The sequence below is a fragment of the Erinaceus europaeus genome, chromosome X (assembly GCF_950295315.1).
Source record: "Erinaceus europaeus chromosome X, mEriEur2.1, whole genome shotgun sequence".
NCBI lineage: Eukaryota > Metazoa > Chordata > Mammalia > Eulipotyphla > Erinaceidae > Erinaceus > Erinaceus europaeus.
The window spans coordinates 90,279,323-90,301,040 of record NC_080185.1 but is presented as its reverse complement, the minus strand read 5'-3'; the positions used below and the strand labels follow the sequence as shown (position 1 = coordinate 90,301,040).

Here is a 21,718-nt window from a genome sequence, read left to right as displayed (position 1 = left end):
CAAAATAATTTTGTTTCTATAATAATCCCTGTTATTCCATGCTATTTTTACTTTACAAATGTAACATCTTATGATGCTAAGAATATTAGTGATGACTTTTTAAAAAAATACTTGTTTATTCCCTTTTTGTTGCCCTTGTTTTATTGTTGTAGTTATATTGTTGTCTGTCTTCATTGTTGGATAGGACAGAGAGAAATGGAGAGAGAAGGGGAAGACAGAGAGGGGGAGAGAAAGACACCTGCAGACCTGCTTCACCGCCTGTGAAGCGACTCCCCTGAAGGTGGGGAGCCGGGGCTGGAACCGGATCCTTCCGCCCCTCCTTGTGCTTTGCGCCGTGAGCGCTTAACCCGCTGTGCTACCACCGGACTCCCTAGTGAGGACTTTTTAATTTGAGTTTCTTTTCTTTTTCTTTTTTATTTTGTAAATCAGTATAATTTACCTAAAAACAAGGTTTGTATATACCAGAGAAAAACACTAAAAGATCCTTTATGTCATCAAATCTGAGGAGAAAAATTGAAGATTCCAAACATGGCATCACCTACAAGTATATAATATGTCTGTTCTGCTTCTTCTTCTAGCGTTTGCCCTTCTTCCGTAGCCAGTCAACAGCGTCAGGTTGAGCCTGATGTAAAGTTTCGAGACCTCCTTTGAATCTGGAGAGGTGGCAGTCGTTGACTATGTGGGTCATAGTCTGTCTGTAGCCGCAGGGGCAGTTCAGGTCGTCTCTGGCTCCCCAGCGATGGAACATAGCGGCGCACCGGCCATGGCCTGTGTTACTCTCGATTGCACTCGGTCATTTCACGAACATCTCATATGTCTGTTAATACATATGAACATAGTGAATTATCTGAGAAGAAAAAAATGTTCATACATTTAGATAAGTTCTAAAATTCACCTAGGGAAATTTTTAGAAGCTCTTAGAGATAAAAAAAAAAAAAAAGAAAGAAAGTAAGTCAAATGAGTGAGGAATTCACTACAGAAACTCATCCACACAAAAGGTTAGAAACAAATCAGCAAAGATTCAACAATTTAAAATAAACTCAAAACAAAAATGAAAATGGACATAAGTAAACCATATATATCAATAATCACCCTAAATGTGAATGGCCTAAATTCACCTGTCAAAAAACTCAGAGTAGCTAAATGGGTTAAAGAACAGGATCCATCCATTGTATGTCTTCAAGAAACACACATCGGAAGAAAAGACAAATGGGGGAGTTGGCGGTGGCACAGCAGGTTAAGCACACGTGGCGCAAAGCTCAGGGACCCGCGTAAGGATCCGGGTTCCAGCTCCCCACCTACAGGGGAGTCGCTTCACAGGCGGTAAAGCAAGTCTGCAGGTGTCTATCTTTCTGTCCCCCTCTGTGTCTTCCCCTCCTCGCTCCATTTCTCTCTGTCCTATCCAACAACAACATTAATAACAACAACAATAAAACAACAAGGGCAACAAAAAGAGAATAAAAAATAAATAAATATACAAATATTATATAAAAAAGAAAGAAAGAAAAAGATAGACACCTGCAGACCTGCTTCACTGTTTGTTAAGTGACCATCTCACCCCCATAGGGGGAGAACTGGGAGCTTGAACCTGGATTCTTGCACAGGTCCTTGTGCTTTTGTGCTATATGCCCTTAACTGGGTGTGCTACTACCTGACCCCCTCCATATTTTTTAATTTTTTTCTGTTCCTATTTTCAAATTCTTGTTCATTTTTCACTTTAGTTTATTTATGGCCATTCTTCTCTTTACCCCCTACTGTTTTTGGTAGGAACTATCAAAGATATTAATTTCTGTATTTTAAAAAATATTTACTTATTTATTTATTCTCTTTTGTTTTTTATTGTTGTAGTCATCATTGTTGTTGCTGGATAAGACAGAGAGAAATAGAGGAGGGGAAGACAGAGAGGGGGAGAGAAAGATAGACACCTGCAGACCTGCTTCACTGCCTGTGAAGCCACTCCCCTGCAGGTGGGGAGTTGGGTGTTGGAACCGGGATCCTTCCGCCGGTCCTTGCGCTTTGCGCTACGTGCGCTTAACCCGCTGTGCCACCGCCCAACTCCCATAATTTCTGTATTTTTATTGGTCCTTTATTTATTTTTTCTAGTCTACCAAACGATTCCGTCGTGCCTCCCCCCCACCCCACCCCCCAGAGTACTACTCAGCTCTTGCTGATGGTGATGCTAGGGATTGAACCTGGGACCTTGGAACCTCGGGTAGGAAAGTATATTGTGGTGCCAGGCGGTGGCATGCCAGTTTAAGTGCACACTTTATAGTACCCTAGGACCGAGGTTCAAGCCCCTGCTTCCCACCTGCAGTGAAAAACAAACAAACAAACAAACAAACAAAAACAGGGGTTGGGAAAAAATAAGCAGAGCCTCCTTGCAAGATGTACAGAAATACGAGATAAAGTGACCTGTCCCCCTTTAGTTTTTCAAGACCCTTTTCATCTCTGACAGATCTTACAGATTCTCCTCCCTGTCATTTTTTCCCCCTGCTGTTTACTTGTCGAAGACAACTAGACCCTTTGGTCTACATTCTGTCTGACATTTTTGGCATTTGCTAAAACATTTCTCATGGTGTGCTCTGATAGTTCCCATATCCCCATCTTGATGTGATGTGAACTGATAGATCCTAGAGGCTTGATCACCTAGGAGTCAATATTTGAGCAAGACTGTTTCTAGGTGGTGTTGAGTGCATGCTAAGTCCCCCACTCCAGGAAAGTGTTTCATGTCTGGTTTCTCTCAGTGTGTTTGGGGCTTGTCAATCTGATACATTGCAGTACACGACCTCTTCAGTCAGTCACTGATTGCAGGTTATACTTACTTTTATTTATTATTACCTTTATGGATTTTTTTTTTTTGCCTCCGGGGTTATCGCTGGCGCTGGGTGCCTGCACCACCAACTCACTGCTCCTGGAGGCTGTTTTTTCTTTTTTGTTGCCCTTGTTGTTTATCATTGTTGTTCTTATTGCTGTCATCGTTGTTGGATAGGAAAGAGAGAAATTGAGGGAGGAAGGGAAGACAGAGAGGGAGGAGAGAAAGATAGACACCTGCAGACCTGCTTCACCACTTGTGAAGTGACCCCCCTGCAGATGGGGAGCTGAGGGGTCTAAACCAGTATCTATGTGCCAGTCCTTGGCTTTGTACTATGTGCACTTAGCCCAGTGCGCTGCCACCCGGCCCCCTGTTGTTTGTTTTAATTTTACTTATTTATTTATTTACTGGACAGAGACAGAAATGAAGAGGGAAGAAGGTGATAGAGAGGGAGAGAGGGGGCCAGGTGGTGGCGCACCTGGTTGAGCACATATGTTACAGTGCACAAGGATCTGGGGTGGAGTCCCAGGTCCCAACCCTCAGGGGAAAGCTTTGCAAGTGGTGAAGCAGTGTTGCAGTTGCCTCTCTGTCTCTCTCATTCTTGATTTCTGGCTGTCTTTATCCAATAAATAAATAAAGGTAATTTAAAATAGAGCGGGAGAGAGAACTGCAGAACAGCTTCATCTGGGGCTTGAACCCAGGTCCTTGAAGATTATAGCATATATGTTTTACCAGGCGTGCCACCGCCTGGCTCTGCTTTTACTTTTTGGTGTTTATTTATTTATCATGTGTTTGGTTTCCTATTTTATTTATTTATTCATGAGAAATGATAGGAGAGAGAGAGAGGGAGAGAGAGAACCAGACATCACTCTGGTACATGTGCTGCTGGGGATTGAACTCAGGACCTCACGCTTGAGAGTCCAATGCACTACCCAGTGTGCCACCTCCCGGACCACAATTTATCATGTTTTTTTTTATTGCCAGCAGGGTTATCACTGGGACTCTGTACCTGCACAACAAATCCACCTATCTCAGAGGCCTTTTTTTTTCTTTTTATTTATTATAACAGAGAGAAATTCAGAGGGGAGAGATAGTGAGAAAGAAAGAGAAATAACCTGCAGCACTGCTTCACAGCTTGTGGTTGCAACAGCGGGGCATATACATGGTGACAGGTGTGCTCAACTGGGTGCAACACTGCCCAGAACTTTGCCCTTGCTTTTATTATCATTCTTTAGCTGGAATACTGCAAAGGATCCATTTTTGTCAGCAAATGTATGCTTGCCTTATATTACAGTGCTGAAAGGAATGTTCACTGGTTGCACACATGTCAAGGCAGCCTTGGTATACAGGTGAGTTATCTCACTGGTTCTAGGCCATTAACTTTAGACTTTACCTGCAATAAAATATTTTGTGGGAGCAGATAGCATAATGGTTATGCAAGAGATTCTCATGTCTGAGGCTCCAAACTCCCAGGTTCAATCCCCTGCACCACCACAAACCAGAACTGAGCAGTGCTCTGGTTAAAAAAAAAAAAAAAAGGTTCGGGAGGTGGCACAGGTAATAAAGCATTGGACTCTCAAGCATGAGATCCTGAGTTCAATCCCTGGCAACACATGTGCCAGAGTGGTGTCTGGTGTAATCTCTCTCTCTCCTATCTTTCTCATTAATAAATAAATAAAATATAATTTGTTTTAATAAGATACAGAAGGAAAGAGAGAGGCAGAAATGGGGGGAGGGAGGGAGGGAGAGAGAGAACTAGAACATTCCTTTCTCACATGCAATGCCAGGGATTGAACTAGGGACCTCTTTGTCCAATACCTTACCCTTTACACCACCTCCCTAACTGCTATCAGATGGCTTTCACTGACTTCCCACTTTTTGGTTAGTCACACATACCCTTGTGTCATCATCTGATTCCCTTTGTGTGTGAGTTGAAACTGGTGGGTGACTTGCTTCTGATCAGTAGAATCTGGACAGAACGATAGGATGGCTTTGCTGACACTTCCTCTCTTGCTCCTGTCTCTTGCTCTGAAGAAATACTCTGCCATGCTGCAGACTGGTAGTGACGGCCAGAGTCACTCAGTACAACACATCTCGGGCAGTGGTGCCTTACAACACAGTCACTCAACTGAGCTTACAAGTGGGTCTTCCCACCAGATAGTCTTTGTAAGAAATACTACCCCCCCCCAGACAATAACTTGGTTGAGATTTTATGACAGATCCTGAGTGAGAGGCCCAGGTCAGCCATACTGGCGTTCATTGTCACTCACAGAATTGTAGGCTACTTTGCTCTGTGTCATAAAAGGAAGCTAACACAGCCTCTGGTACTGAGCTGAGGGTATGGCCATTTCAAAATCTCATTGATAACCCTGGTGGCAAATAAATAAGTAAATAAATAACTTGAAAATCAGCACTTAAGAGGCTGGGTTCTGGGGAAGTGGAGCTCCAGGACACATTGGTGGGGCTGTCTGTCCAGGGAAGTCTGGTTGGCATCATGCTACCATCTGGAACCTGGTGGTTGAAAAGAGAGTTGACATATAAAGCCAAACAAATTGTTGACCAGTCATGAGCCTAAAGGCTGGAATAGTGCAGATGAAGAGTTGGGAGCGGGGGGTGGGGGTTGGGGTGGTGTTTCCGTTTTGTAGATAACTAGTAGGTGTATTTTAGTTATATTCTAAAGGGCCTGTGGCTATACTAGTTTTTTTTTCTTTTTCATTTCCCCCCTGAGCCTGAAGTCCAATATGCATGTGGATCCAAGTTATTGTCTGGGGAGATGACATCATGGCTGGAAAAAGGTCCAGAAAGCTGGATCAGGGAAGAGAGTGTTGTTATTTAACTTAAAAAGGGGTTGGTCGGGGGCTGCTGAGGTCTGTGAATGGATTCACAGCAGGGGCTGGGAACTGGTTTAAACAATACAAGGTTTATTAGGGTGAAACAGGTAAGAGGCAAAATAAACACTTATCATTAAGGGATAAGTATACGATAGGTCCATAAAGTCTGAGTATAGTTATCAAAAGTTTAGTCCCATAAGATAAACAATTATCACCTCTGGTAAAGGTTGCTCATGGCTGGAGAGGGGTCTAAAAGTTTAGCGGCTGGCAGAGTCACACGCGTGCAGTTCCCAGGAGAAGTAACCATGACACACCTCCGCCGAGATGCTTCTGACCAGGAGAAGAAGCAGCAGCCCCCAAAAGCGGCGTGCTCAAAGTCCCGTGCTTTTATACATTCCCTTCTCTGAAGCACCTCCTCAGGTAGAGGTCATGTGTATGCTAATAGTCCCAAATTCCTGTTGGGGTCACAACAATGAGTAGCTCCCTAATATGGGAAAGGGGTATAAATATTGTTGACTGTAAACCCCATCAATCTGATCTGATCTGGGGCCCATATTCAGCTTAGGAGCCTATGTGACCTCTGCATCCCTGTAGATCTGAGCTTACATTCTGTGGTAATGAGTAGGAACACCCCAATATCAAGCTACAGCAAGTCTTAAAATAAGCATATATAGGCCTGGGGAGACAGCATAATGGTTATGCTGCCAGATTTTCCTGCCAGAGGCTCCAAGGTTCCAGGTTCAGTCCCCACCCAGCATCACCATAAGCCAGAACTAAGTTGTGCTCTGGTCTCTCTCTGTAGTTTTCATAAAAATAAATAAAATATTAAAAATAAATATATTTGCTATTTTGTCTATAGAGGACATTTCTGGTGTTAAAATGGCATGATGGTAAAGGTTCATAGGATAGAGAGACATTAATAAATAGATAAGAGAGTCGGGCGGTAGTGCAGCAGGTTAAGTGTACGTGGCGCAAAGTGCAAGGACTGGCATAAGGATCCTGGTTCGAGCCACCTGCAGGGGAGTCGCTTCACAGGCAGTGAAGCAGGTCTGCAGGTGTCTATCTTACCCTCTCCCTCTCTGTCTTCCCCTTCTCTCTCCATTTCTCTCTGTCCTATCCAACAACAATGACATCAATAACAACAACAACAATAATGCAACAACAATAAAAAGTAGATAAATTCTTCTTCCTTGTCAAAAAAAAAAAAGAGGCTGGGCGGTGGTGTACGCATTCTCATTTGCAAGGAACCTAGGTTCAAGCAACCAGTCCCCACCTGCAGGGGATTGGGGGGGGTTCACCAGCAGTGAAGCAGGTGTGCAGCTCTCTCTCTCAAACATACATAGTCCTATTTGTTTACTCTTTCTTTACTTTCCCCTACCAAAAGTGCTCGAGGCTCCAAATACCTGTTTGTCTCTTTGTTTTAATATGTATTCATTCATTATTATTATTTTTTTAATTTGGTAGGACAACGAGAAGGAGGGGTAGAGAGAGAGAAAGAGAGAGACACTTACAGCACGACTTCACCGATTGTGATGCTGTCCCCCTTCAGGTGGGGACTGGGGGCTTAACCCATGGTAGTAAGTTCACTCAACTGGATGCGCCCTCACCTGGCCCCCAAATACCACTTTGATGTTAAGGTCTTGAAGTATCGCATCTATGTTTTCTCCTCTATAGCTTTTTTCTAACTTTTTAAAAAATATTTACTCCCGGGGGTCGGGCGGTGGCGCAATGGGTTAAGCGCACGTGGCACAAAGCGCAAGGACCGGCGTAAGGATCCGGGTTCCAGCCGCCGGCTCCCCACCTGCAGGGGAGTCGCTTCACAGGCGGTGAAGCAGGTCTGCAGGTGTCTATCTTTCTCTCCCCCCTCTCTGTCTTCCCCTCCTGTCTCCATTTCTCTCTGTCCTATCCAACAACGAACAACATCAACAATGGTAATAGTAATAACCACAACGAGGCTACAACAACAAGGGCAACAAAAAGGGGAAAAAATGGATTCCAGGAGCAGTGGATTCATGGTGCAGGCACCGAGCCCAGCAATAACCCTGGAGGAAAAAAATATATATATATATATTCATATATATTTATTCCCTTTTGTTGCCCATTTTTAATTGTTATAGTTGTTGTTGTTGTCATTGTTGGATAGGACAGAGAGAAATGGAGAGAGGAGGGGAAGACAGAGAGGGGGAGAGAAAGAGAGAGACCACAGACCTGCTTCACCGCCTGTGAAGGACTCCCCTGCAGGTGGGGAGCCGGGGGCTCAAACCGGGATCCTTATGCCGGTCCTTGCGTTTTGCACCACCTGCACTTATCCCGCTGCGCTACTGCCCGACACCCTTCTCTTATAGTTTTGGGTCACTCTCTCCAAGTTCTTGATCCATTTTGAGTTCATTTTAGTGTGTGGTGCTATAGATGATAGGATTTTAAATGAGATGGCTCTTTGTTTTTTTTGTATGACCCCCTTCAGCAGAATCTGCCCGTTTTTAACTTCACAAGTGATTATAGTAATGTATGCTTTCTCTTAACACATAGACAACTGTGTTCTGGGAGTTTAAGGCAGTGGATACAGCATTGAACTCTCAAGCATAAAGTCCCTGGTTCGGGGGAGTCAGGTGGTAGCGCGGGTTAAGCGCACATGGTGCAAAGCGCAAGGGCTGGCGCAAGGGCCAGCCTAAGGATCCCGGTTCCAGCACCGGCTCCCCACCTGCAGGGGAGTCGCTTCACAGGCGGTGAAGCAGGTCTGCAGGTGTCTCTCTTTCTCTCCTCCTCTCTGTCTTCCCCTCCTCTCTCCATTTCTCTCTGTCCTATCTGACGATGACAACAAAAACAACTACAACAATAAAACAACAAGGGCAACAAAAGGGAATAAATAAATATTTAAAAAATAATTATTTTTTAAAAAGTACGGGTTCGACCTGGTTCTCTTTCTCTTCTAAATAAGTGAAATCTTTAACTTTTTAATTTTTAAAAATTATCTTTATTTATTATTAGATAGAGGCAGCCAGAAATTGAGAGGAAGGGGGAGATGAATAAATGAGAGAGAGAGTTGCAGCACTGCTTCACCACTCATGAAGCTTTCCCCTTGTAGGTGGGAACTGAGGGCTTGAACCCTTATCCTTGCGCATTGTAACACCTGCGTGCGCTCCACCAGGCGCACCACCACCCAGCCCTTAATGAAATCTTTAAAAACAAAAACAAACTTAACTATAAATGGAAAACAGACTGGATGCCATATGCAATGGAGAGCAAAAATCCGTGATTTAGGCCCTTATATTCTGTACAACATCTGTATAGCGTATTCAGTAAGCAGCCCATGTGTTTTTGTGATAAAGCTAATCATTAAAAAAACAAACTGTTGCCTATCTCTCTGTCCCCTACTCCCCATCCCCAGTGCTGATGGCATCCCCTTGAATGGGCCTGTCTTTTTGTAGGGATCCATCTCCTTCAAGGATGTGACCATGGACTTCAGCATCGAGGAGTGGCAGTGCTTGGACTCTTCCCAGAGGCGTCTGTACCGGGAGGTGACACTGGAGAACTATGGCCACCTCCTTTCTCTGGGTGAGCACTGCCACATTGCACATCACCAGGGGCCTATTCAGGGTAAAATTATGTGTGTGTGTCCCAACCCCTAAATCAAATATGTCGAAGTCATAACCCCTAATACTGCAAAACATGGCCTTATTTGGAAATAGGGTCTTTTTTGTTGTTGTTGTTGGAAAAGTCCTTTTGTATTTTTCTATGTCTTTCTTTTTTTTATTTAAGAAAGGAAAAATTAACAAAACCATAGGGTCTTTTTTATCATTATTTATTTACTGGATAGAGACAGTCAGAAATTGAGAGGGATGGGGGTGATAGAGAGGGAGAGACAGACACCTATGATGCTGCTTCACCACTTGCAAAGCTTTCCCCCTGCAGGTGGAGGCTGGAGGATTGAACTCGGGTCCTTGCACATTGTAGTAACATATGCGCTCAACCAGGTGCACCACCATCCAGCCCTGAAATAGGACCTTTTTTTTAAAAAAAAAAACTTTATTTATTTATTGGCTGGAGATAGCCAGAAATCAAGAGATGAGGGGGGAATAGAGAGGGAGAGAGACAGAGACACCTGCAGCACTGCTTCTCCACTTGTAAAGCTTTCCCCCCTGCAGGTGGGGAACAGGGTCTTGAACCCGGGTCCTTGTGTATCATAACATGTGTGCTTAGCCAGCTGAGCCACCACCCTGCCCCCTTCTTTACAGAAGTGGTCAGGTTAAAATGAAGTCATTGGGAGGGGGGGTTTTCTCATCCAATGTGACCTGTGTTCTTATAAATAGGAGACATGTAGACAGAGAGAATGCCCAGGCCACTGGAAGCTAAGAGAGAGACAAGAAAGAACCCTTTTCATAGTTCAGTCAAAAAAAAAACAACAAAAAACCAGCTGTTTCGGGCTCTCGTGGGGGGCCTCTCTCAGGTCCAGACCTCTAAGTGTGACCATTCCATTGGCCACCAGAGACGGGCACCAGCGAGAATCTGGCCCGAGGCAGCAGGGGCGGGTACACTGGGTTTGTGACCGGCGGCAAGAGACGAGACCAAAGATCACCTCAGGAGACTATGGCGGCAAATTGTCTGTTTATTGAGCAGCAGCGCAGAGTTTTTAAAGGGTGGTAGGGGAAAGCAGTTTGTTTATACCTAATATGGTTAAGGCACCAGAAGGTTAAGAAAGGGTGAGGGTTTTTCCAGTAACCGCTGGGCAGGTGGTCTAGCCGGTTCAGGGGATGAGGAAGTAAGATTATCAGCAGGCACACAGGGAGAGAGAGAGAGAGACAGGGGAGGGTTTTTGTGTGGGTATGGGGAATTGAACCATATATGGTCAGAAGAACGGAAGACAGGGAAGAGGTGAGGGGGCTTCTAGTAGCTGAGTAAGCAGACTAACCAGTTTGAGAACAAGGAACAAGGAAGTGAACCTTTGTGCTTAGAGAATGTGGAGCCCTTGTGGGGCGGGGGAGACTGATAGGGGGACTGAACACGGAAAGTCAAGGCCCTCCTCTGCTCGATCCTGAGGTGGGGGAGACTGATGAGGTGGCTGGACTTTCAAGCACCCATTTGTCATTGGCGGCCACACCACGTTCAACCTCAGCCTCGCAGTTCCCTACACAGTTGACACCTCATAGCAGACTTCTGAGCCCCAGCGCTGGGACCAGCCAGTTGTTTGGATCAGCCAATAGTGTGGTGCTTTGTTCCCATACAGATTAGCAGCTACAGGACTTAAGAGTTTCTTTCATGGTAGATATAAACATGTTCAGGCCATGGGTGCCATGCTCAAGCTAGAAAGTCAAATTCTGGGGCTGGCTGGTGGCGGGCCTGGTAGAACCACACACATTACCATGTATGTGACCTGGGTTCAAGCTCCAGGTTGTCACATGCCAGTGAGAAAGATTCCTGAGTAGTGAAATGCTGCAGGTATCTCTCTCTCTCTCTCTTTTCTCCCCCACCCCTACAATGTCTCTCTGTCTCCAGGCATCTATAAAAATAATAGCCACTAGGAATACAGGAGGCATATAAGCACTGAGCCCCAGTAATAACCCTGGTAGCAAAACAAAGAGCAATATTAGAAATTGTGCTGCTGGGAGTTGGGTGGTAGCGCAGCGGGTTAAGTGCACGTGGCTCAAAGCGCAAGGACCGGCGTGAGGATCCTGATTCGAGCCCCCTGGCTCCCCACCTGCAGGGGAGTCACTTCCCAAGCGGTGAAGCAGGTCTACAGGTGTCTGTCTTTCTCTCCCGTTATGTTCCCCTCCTCTCTCCATTTCTCTCTGTCCTATCTAACAACAACAATAACTACAACAACAATGAAAAACAACAAGGGCAACAAAAGGGTAAATAAATTAAAAAACAACTTTAAAGAAATGGTGCTGCTATGAACATAGGTATATGCAGATCTTTGGGGATGAGTGTGTCGGGTTCCTTAGGATATATCCCCAGGAGAGGAGTTGCAGGGTCGTAGAGTAGGTCCACTTCTAGCCTTTTGAGAGTTTTCCAGATTGCTCTCACAGGGGTGGGACCAATTGACATTCCCACTCATAGATAAAAATTGAGACATAAGAACGGGGGGGGGGTGGGCAGGTGGTGGCAGCACACCTTGTGGAGCACACAGGTTACAATGCACATGAACCCAGGTTCGAGCCCCCAGTGCCCACCTGCAGGGGGAAAGCTCTACAAGTGGTGAAGCAGTGTTGCAGGTGTCTCTCTTCCTCTCTATCATCCTCTTCCCTCTCGACTTCTGGCTATCTCTAACCAATAAATAAAAGATAATTAAAGAAAAAAAAATAACAGAGGGGAAACACAAAGCAGAACTTGGAATAGGTTTGGTGTATTGTACCAAAGTAAAAGGACTCTTGTGGTGGTGGGGAGGGGGATGCTTTCATGTCCTGGTACACAATTTTGGAGGAGGGCCTTGGTTGGGGGTGAGAGTATTTTGCAGAAAACAGAGAAATTTTGCACACGTACCAACAACTGTATATACTATTGACTGTAAACCATTAATTCCCCTCCATAAAAAATTTTAAAAAGGGGGTCGGGCAGTAGTGCAGTGGGTTAAGCGCACATGGTGCCAAGTGCAAGAACCAGAGTAAGGATTCCGTTTCGAGCCCCTGGCTCCCCACTTTCAGGGGAGTCCCTTCACAGATGGTGAAGCAGGTCTGCAGGTGTCTATCTTTCTCTCCCCTCCTCTGTCTTCCCCTCCTCTCTCCACTTCTCTCTGTCTTGTCCAACAATGACCGCCTCATCAACAACAACAATAATAATTACAACAACAATAAAAAACAAGGGCCCCAAAAGGGAAAATAATAATAATTTTTTAAAAATTTAAATATTAGAAAAGCAAGGAAGGAGTAAAGGAATGGATAGAGAGGGATTAAGAGAGGAAACTCAAGCCCCTGAATGCATTTACTTTTTTACCAAAGCACTGGTCACCTCTGGCTTGTGGTGGTGCCGGGGAATAGAACTTGGGACGACCTTGGTGTCTCAGCCATGGGAGTCTGTTTGCACAACCATTATGCTATGTTCCTTGCCCTGAGCCTCATCCACTTCACCTCCCATGAACGTTTCAAAAGGAAGTTTCAGTGGGGAGCTGGCAAAAGAGCTCACTTGAGTAATGTGCTCCTTTGCCATGTGCACGACCCAGATTTGAGCCTGGCACCGCCTTATTGAAGAAAGTTTCAGTGTAGTAATAGCTGACTCTCTCTCTCTCTCTGTCTCTCCATCTCTCTCTTTCACATCTCTAACTTAAAAAAAAATGGAATGAAGTAGTGACATTTTAATATTTCCATTGCCACACCTTGCCAGGGGTTGTTGGTGCCTCAGTGCCCCCTCTACTGTTGGAAGTAATAGTTATTAATGTCTTCAAATCGAATGATAATGGGGAACTGATTCCAGAGACCTGATAACCAATCATAACCAAGTCAGACTGCTCACCTCGAAGAGTCTATTCCTCTAGGTCAGGGGGTGGGAAATTTCCTCACCACACACAAGGTTCACTTAGATCTTTATAACATCAATTCAGGGGCCATACAAAATCATCAACTTATAGGGAGTCGGGCGGTAGCACAGTGGGTTAAGCGCAGGTGGCGCAAAGCGCAAGGCATGAGGATCCCAGTTTGAGCCCCTGGCTCCCCACCTACAGGGGAGTCGCTTCACAGGTGGTGAAGCAGGTCTGCAGGTGTCTCTCTTTCTCTCCCCCTCTCTGTCTTCCCCTCCTCTCTTCATTTATCTCTGTCCTATCCAACAACGACGACATCAATAACAACAACAACAATAAAACAACAAGAGCAACAAAAGGGAATAAACAAATAAAATAAATATTTTTAAAAATAATCAACTTATAAATTAGCACTTGGGAGTTGCTATAAAATAATAATTAAAAAAAAGAAAACTCTGGCTGCCTTGCCATGACCAGACCGAATATTTTTATGGCCAATGGATGTACCCCACTCCTGAGTTAGAGCTACTCTCAGTGCCACATGCTGACTGATTCTTCAGAAAAGAAAAAAAAAAAAGAATCAAGGAGGTCAGGTGGTAGCATACCAGGTTAAGCATACATAGCGCAAGGCTCAAGGCCAGTACAAGAATCCCGGTTCGAGCCCCCAGCTCCCCACCTGCAGGGGGGTTGTCTCACAAGCAGTGAAGCAGGTCTGCAGTTATCTGTCTTTCTCTCCCCTCTCTCTCTGTCTTCCCATTCTCTCTCCATTTCTCTCTGTCCTATCCAATAACAACAGCAACAATGGGGGCGGGAAATGGCTTCCAGGAGCAGTAGATTAGTAGTGCAGGCTCCAAGCCCCAGCAGTAACCCAGGAGGCAAAAAAAAAGGTGGTCAGTAGGGTATGTATCTTATGTGCATGTATGTACACATATATGGACATATAAATGTGAATATACATATATATATATTTAAAAATATTCCCTTTTGTTGCCCTTGTTTTATTGTTGTAGTTATTATTGTTGTTGTTATTAACGTCATCGTTCTTAGATAGGACAGAGAGAAATGGAGAGAGGAGGGGAAGACAGAGAGGGGGAGAGAAAGAGAGACACCTGCAGACCTGCTTCACCGCCTGTGAAGCGACTCCCCTGCAGGTGAGGAGCCAGGGGCTCGAACCAGGGTCCTTATGCTGGTCCTTGCTCTTTGTGTCACGTGCGCTTAACCCACTGCACTACCGCCCAACTCCCAATATACATATATTTTATGTGATTATATAGTTACACTGTGGGGGTTACTGTTAAAAATTGGCACACCAGCTGTGAGGACCATAGAGTCAAATTTATGATGGATGAGGGGGTGTGGGCAGTGGTCCACCTGGTTGAGTTCACCTGTTACCATGTGCAAGGACCTGGGTTCAAGTCCCTGGTCCCCAGCTGCAGGGGGGTATGATTCATGAGTGATGCAGCAGTACTTCAGGAGTCTCAGTTGTTCTCTCTCTCACTCTCTCTCTTTCTCCCCAACCCTCCTCCCCTTTCAATTTTTTTCTGTCCTATCAAATGAAAGAAAAAAAAATTGCCATAGTGAGTAGTGGACCAAACTCCAGTGATAATTCCAGTGGCAATAAATAAACAAACAAACTTTTTAAAAAAATTATAGGGCAGATTGGCAGGCTGGGAGTATGGATTGACCTGTCAACGCCCATGTTCAGCGGGGAAGCAATTACAGAAGCCAGACCTTCCACCTTCTGCATCCCACAATGACATTGGGTCCATACTCCCAGAGGGTTAAAGAATAGGAAGGCTATCAGGGGAGGGGATGGGATACGGAGTTCTGGTGGTAGGAACTGTGTGGAATTGTACCCCTCTTATCCTATGGTTTTGTCAGTGTTTCCTTTTTATAAATAAAATAAAAAAATAAAAAAAAAGATTTTCCAGGACAGGGTAGGCCACACCAGCAGGCTGAGAACTGAGACAAGTTTTCTGGTGTTTTTTGTTTGTTTGTTTTGTTTTTATATTTATTTATTTTCCCTTTTGTTGTCCTTATTGTTTAATTGTTGTAGTTATTATTGTTGTCATTGTTGGATAGGACAGAGAGAAATGGAGAGAGATGGGGAAGAAAGAACAGGGCAGAGAAAGATAGACACCTGCAGACCTGCTTCACCACCTGTGAAGCGACTCCCCTGCAGGTGGGAAGCCAAGGGCTCGAACCGGGATCCTTACTCTGGTCTTTGTGCTTTGAGCCACCTGCGCTTAACCCACTGCGCTACCGCCCAACCCCCTTGTTTTGTTTTTTGTCTCCCACCACCAGGGTCATCGCTGGGGCTAGGAACCTGTACCACTGCACTGTTCCCAGTAGCTCTTTCTGCTAGATAAAGGGTGAGGAACAGAGAGAGAGAGAAGGAGACAGAGGGAGAAAGAAAGACATTACACTACTGCTCTATCACTGATGATGTTTCACCCCTTGCTAGGTGTTCCCATGTGGTAGCCAGGGGCTCAAACCCAGGTCCTCATACATGGTAACATATGTGATCTACCAGGTGACACACTTCCCTCGTCCCATTAGACAAGTTTCCATCCCTCTCTCTCTCTCTCTCTCTCTCTCCTCCCCCTCTCTCTCACTTTTACCAGAGTGCTGAGGTCCCAGGTTTAAGCCCCAGCACCACCATAAGCCAGACCTGAGCAGTGCTCTGGTGCTTCTCTCTCTCTCTCTCTCTCTCTCTTTCTCTCTCCTCTCTTCTATCTCACCAAAATAAATAAGTAGTAAAAAGAAAGAAAAACACTTAAATATATATTTATTCCTTTATAAGAAAGAGAGAACCAGAGCATCACTCTGGCACATTGCAGTGGCAGGGATCAAATTCACAACCTCATGCCCGAGTCCAGTGTTTTATCCATTGTGCTACCTCCTGGACTGTCTGGTTGTGGTTCTTTACCTGGTGAGGGAACCCAACCCTTCCTTTCTGAAGGGTCTGGGCTGTCAGTGGTCTTGTATGGATTGGATCACTAGAGCTCCCCATGGACCCTAACCCTGGTGTCCGCAGTCGGCCTTGCCCTTACCGTAAGTATTCTAGACAGACTCTTCCTCCCCTGCAGTGTAATGCAGCAGTCAGGTTTTTCTTTAGAAGTCAGAATCCACCACGGCTGCCGCAGCAGTAGCTCTAGTTCTGCCTGTTGATTCAGAGACATGAGGAGCCCAGAGTGTCCAAGTGGCTAACTTGACTTCCAATTTGTGGTTCCTCCTAGTGGGAGCACTTCCTCTTTGGAAACAAGGAAACAAGATGAATAGATAGGCCTGTAGAGAGCATAGGAATATGGAGCTGCAATTTTACGGGTTTACCACTAGGGGGCATAGTGCACAGTGCCATTCCTGTCATAGGGCCTAGAAAGTGGCCATTCCATTGAGTCTGTGGGACAGAGCCTGGAGCCAGTGAGGATTATTCCCAAATTATAAAATCCAATGGAATTTTCCCAGGAAACTTTCACACTTATTTGGGACTTGCAGATCCCTTCTGCACCCCCCCAAGGCCTCCCCCCTTTTGGAATAGGAACATCTAGCCTATGCCTCTCTTCTTATTTTTTTTCTTTTCTTTTTTCTTTTTTTTTTTTTACAAATATTTTATTTGGGGGGGCTGGGCGGTGGCACACCCAGGTGAGTGCACACATTACTGTGCATAAGGACCAAGGTTTGAACCCCCCACTCCCCACCTGCAGGGGGAAAACCTTCACAAGCAGTGAAGCAGGTCTGCAAGTGTCTCTGTTTGTCTTTCCCTCTCTGTCTCTCTCTCTCCCCTCTCAATTTCTCTCTCTGTCCTATCTAAATGGGGGAAAAAGGAAAAAATGACCTCCAGGGTCAGTGGATTTGTTTTGCAGGTATTGAGCCCCACTGATAATCCTGATGGCAATTTTTTTTAAAAAAAAGCTTGTTTTAATGAGAGATAAGAGCACTGCTCACCTCTGACATATGGTGGTGCAGAGTATTGAACCTGGAACCTTAGAGCTTCAGGCATGAACATCTTTTGCAAAACCACTATGCTGTCTCCCTGGCCCCTTATATGTTTTCACTGATCCACAAAGGGAAGATTATTTTCCCCAGGAGATCTTACACTGGAGTCTTGCCTCTAACTGATTTGGGTAGTTTAGATGATGACATTTAAGACTTTCATTAGTCGATTAGATTTGGGACTTCAGAATTGATACTGAAATCATCAAGATGTTTGTTGGGGGATATTGGGATGGGGTTCGTGCATTTGGCACATGAGGAATGTAAGAAGTTTATGGTGGTGGTGGCATTCTTGACAGAACTGGGATTCACCAGTGCCTTCTCATTTCTGGAAGGCACTTACTTTCTCCAAGAATAAATGGAAAGCAACTAGTTGGGTGGGGGGCTGGCGCGCTGAGTCAAGCACACATTGTACGAAGCACAAGAACCTGCTCAAGGATCCTGGTTCAAGTCCCTGCTCCCCACTCGCTGAGGGGGGGGGTCTCTTCACAAGCGGTGAAGCAGGTCTGCAGGTGTCTTTCTCTCTCCCCCCCTCTTTATATTCCCCAACCCTCTCAATTTCTCTCTGTCCTATCCAGTAAAAAAAAAAAAAGAAGAAGAAGAAGAAGAAGAAGAAGAAGAAGAAGAAGAAGAAGAAAAATGGGGATGGGGCGGTAGCGCAACGGGTTAAGCACACATGGCGCTAAGTGCAAGGACCCGCGTAAGGATCCCGGTTCAAGTCCCCCCCCCCCCACCTGAAGGGGAGTTGCTTCACAGGCGGTGAAGCAGGTCTGCAGGTGTCTTTCTCTCCCCCCTCTGTCTTCCCCTCCTCTCTCCATTTCTGTCTGTCCTATCCAACAACAATGACTGATCAATAACAAAAAAATGGCACCAGGAACAGTAGATTTGTAGTACCAGTGCTGAGCCCCAGCGATAAACCTGGAGGCATAAACAAACAAACAAGAAGCAAGAAAAGAAAGCAACTAGTTGGATTCAACTCTCTTTTCTGTCCCGTTAATAGGTTATACCAGTCCCAAACCAGAGATCGTCTGCAAGTTGGAGAAAGGAGAGGAGCCGTGGGTGTTGGAGGAGGAAGCCCCACATCAGAGCTATTCAGGTGAGTGGGCCTGATTCAAGCACAAGATGTAGAGTCGCTTTTTCCCCTTAAGAGAGACAGCTTTCAAACACTATTCTTGGTACCCTTCTTGAAGGTTCTACACTTGGGGGAAATAAATGGCTTGAAAATAACATTAGCTTTCCCCTTTCTCTCTCTGGCTTTTTTTTTTTTTTTTTTTTTTTTTGCCTTCAGGGTTGTTGCTGGGTCTTCAGTGCCTGCACCATGAATCCACTGCTCCTGGAGGCTATTTTTCCCCTTTTGTTTCCCTTGTTGTTTTATCATTGTTATTGATGTCGTCGTTGTTAGATAGGACAGAGAGAAATGGAGAGAGGAGGGGAAGACAGAAAGGGGGAGAGAAAGACAGACACCTGCAGACCTTAACCCGCTGTGCTACCGCCTGACCCCCCTCTGGCCTATTTTGAATTCATGATTTCATAATAATGACTTACAGGCTTATGAGGTTAAAGGGATAGAGTGCCACACGCTCATCTACCATCAAACTTGTTTTCTTCCCATCCACCTGACGTGCCCTGATAATGACCATAGTTCTCCCAAAGTCTTATAGAAAGCTGGTTTTTTTCTTCTGGTTCCCACCCCCCCAAGTTCCTGTGTTTCAGTTCTCTAGATTCTACACGAGTGAAACCCATCTGGTAGGTGGCTTTCACATTCCTTAATTTTTTCTGAATTTGGAAGTAAGAGTAGGTTACAAGGTTGTAAGTGTATAGTTCCACAAAACACTCACCACCAGAGTTGTGTTACAATACTTAAGGACCTAGATTTGAGCCCCCAGTCCCCACCTGCAGTGGGAAAGCTTCTCAACTGGTGAAGCAGTGTTACGGGTGTCTCTCTGTCTCTCTCCTTCTCTATAACCCCTCAATTTCTGGCTGTCTCTATCCAATAAATAAAGATAAAAAAGATAACTAGTGTAGTTCTCACAAATCTTAGAAACAGTTTCCTTGCTTCTGTTTTTTTTTCTCAAGTTCCTATTTTTTCTAGATTCCACATATGAGTGAAACCATCATGTAATTGTCCTTCATCTCTTATTTTTTTCACTAAACATCATCACCTCCAGTTCCATTTTGTCCCAGAGGACATAATATCATTTTTAAAAATTTTTATTTATAAAAGGGAAACACTGACAAAAACCATAGGATAAGAGGGGTACAAGTCTACACAATTCCCACCACCAGAACTCCGTATCCCATCCCCTCCCCTGATAGCTTTCCTATTCTTTGACCCTCTGGGAGTATGGACCCAAGGTCATTATGGGATGCAGAAGGTGGAAGGACTGGGCTTCTGTAATTGCTTCCTCACTATACATGGGCATTGACAGTTCGATCCATACTCCCAGCCTCTCTCTCTCTTTCCCTAGTGGGGCAGGGTTCTGGGGAAGCGGAGTTCCAGGACATATTGGTGGGTTCGTCTGCCCAGGGAAGTCCGGTTGGTATCATAGTAGTATCTGGAACCTGGTGGCTGAAAGAAGAGTTAACATATAAAGCCAAAACAAATCATTGACTAATCATGAACCTAAAGGCTAGAATATTGCAGATGAAGATTTGGGGGTCAGGGAGTCAGGCAGTAGCGCAGCAGGTTAAGCGCACAGTGGCACAAGGGGCAAAGCGCAAGGACCAGCAGAAGGATCCTGGTTGGAGCCCCCGGCTCCCCACCTGCAGGGGAGTCGCTTCACAGATGGTGAAACAGGTCTGCAGGTGTCTTTCTCTCCCCCTCTCTGTCTTCCCTTCCTCTCTCCATTTCTTTCTGTCCTATCCAACAACAATGATATCAATGACTACAACAGTAAAAAAAAAAAAACAAAAACCAAGGGCAACAAAAAAGGGAATAAATAAATAAATATTTTAAAAAAGAGATTTAAGGGTCTCTGTTTTGTAGATAGTTAGTAGGTCTATTTTTAGTTATATTCCAAAGGGCCCATGACTATACTAGTTTTTTGGGTTTTTTTTTTCTTTTTTTGAGCCTGACATTTGATATGCAGGTGGATCCAATTTATTGTCTGGGGAGATGATGTCATGGCTGGAAAAAGGACCAGAAATCTGGCTCAGGGAAGAGAGTAGCTCCCAAATATGGGAAAGGTGTATAAATACTGTTGACTGTAAACCCCATTGATTTGATCTCATCTGGGGCACATTATTCAGCTTAGGAGCCTATGTGGCCTCTGCATCCCCATAATATCATTTTTACTGCAAAACTGTATTCCATGGAGTATATATCCAATAACTTCTTGAGTCAGTCATCTCTCCGTGGGCATTTAGGCTGCTTCAACCCTTTGCCTATTTTGAATGAGGCAGCTATGAACACAGGGGTGCACATGACCCTTTGAATTAGTGTTTTTATGTTCTATGGAGAAATGCCTAAGAGTAGTATTGCTGGAACATAGATATTTCTATTTTTATTTTTATTTATATATATTAATATTTTATTTATTATCTATGGATAGAAACAGAGAAACTGAGAGCAGAGAGGGAGATAGAGAAGGAAAGAGACAGCTTCACCACTTGTGAAGCTTTTCCCCCTGGCATGTGAGGACTTGAACCTGGGTCCTTGCACACTGTAATATATGCACTGAACCAAGCGCATCACTGCCTGGCTCCCTATTTTATTTTATTTTATTTTTTGCCTCCAGGGTTATCACTGGGGCTCAGTGCCTGCACTATGAATTCACTGCTCCTGGAGGCTATTTCTTCCCTTTTGTTGCCCTTGTTGTTTTATTGTTGTAGTTATTATTATGGTTGTTGTTATTGCTGTCATTGCTGGATAGGACAGAGAAATCGAGAGAAGAGGAGGGGGAGACAGAGAGGGGAAAGAAAGACACCTGTAGACCTGCTTCACCACTTGCAAAGCAACACCCCTGCAGGTGGGGAGCCATGGCCTTGAACCAGGATCTCAATGCCAGTCGTTGAGCTTCACGCCATGTGCGTTTAACCCACTGCGCTACCACCATACCCCCCCCACCTCATTTTTATTTTTAAGGACTCTCCAGACAGTCTTCCAAAGGTGCTGCACCAGTTTGCATTCCCACCAGCAGTAGACTAGAATTCTTCTTTATTATTATTTTTTTCCACACATCCTCGTCAACACCTGTTGTCACCTGTTTTGTTGCTATGGGTCGTTCTCACAAGTGTGAGTTGGTATCACATTATGGTTTTCATTCCCACATCATTAATGACAAGTGAGATTTTATTTCCCTTCCTGTTATCAACTATCTCCTTTGCTAGCTTTCCTTCAGAATAGCTGTTCTTCCTATACTCTATGTACTTTCTCCCTCCATTACGGTTTTTCTTATATATATACAAGTATGTGAACTGGAATTATTATTTTTGCCTCCAAAGTACTCGTTGGGACTTGGTGCCTGCACTACGAATCCACTGCTCTTGGAGGCCCTTTTTCTCATTTTTGTTGCCCTAGTTGTTGTTATTGTTATCTTTGTTTTTGTTGTTGTTGTTGGATAGAACAGAGATAAATTGAGAGAGAAAGGGAAGACAGAGAGGGGGAGAGAAAGATAGACACCTGCAAAC

General features: G+C 44.8%; 1 protein-coding gene across 1 annotated transcript in view; it reads left to right on the top strand.

Annotated features, from left to right (window-relative positions):
* Positions 1–21,718, top strand: part of LOC103119169 (zinc finger protein 81-like) — a 39,360-nt gene that overhangs the window by 11,066 nt on the left and 6,576 nt on the right. The window contains exons 3-4 of the mRNA XM_016190953.2: positions 9,072–9,198; positions 18,090–18,185. Of these exons, the coding sequence (XP_016046439.1) occupies positions 9,072–9,198; positions 18,090–18,185 (223 nt within the window). The remainder of the gene's footprint in view (positions 1–9,071; positions 9,199–18,089; positions 18,186–21,718) is intronic.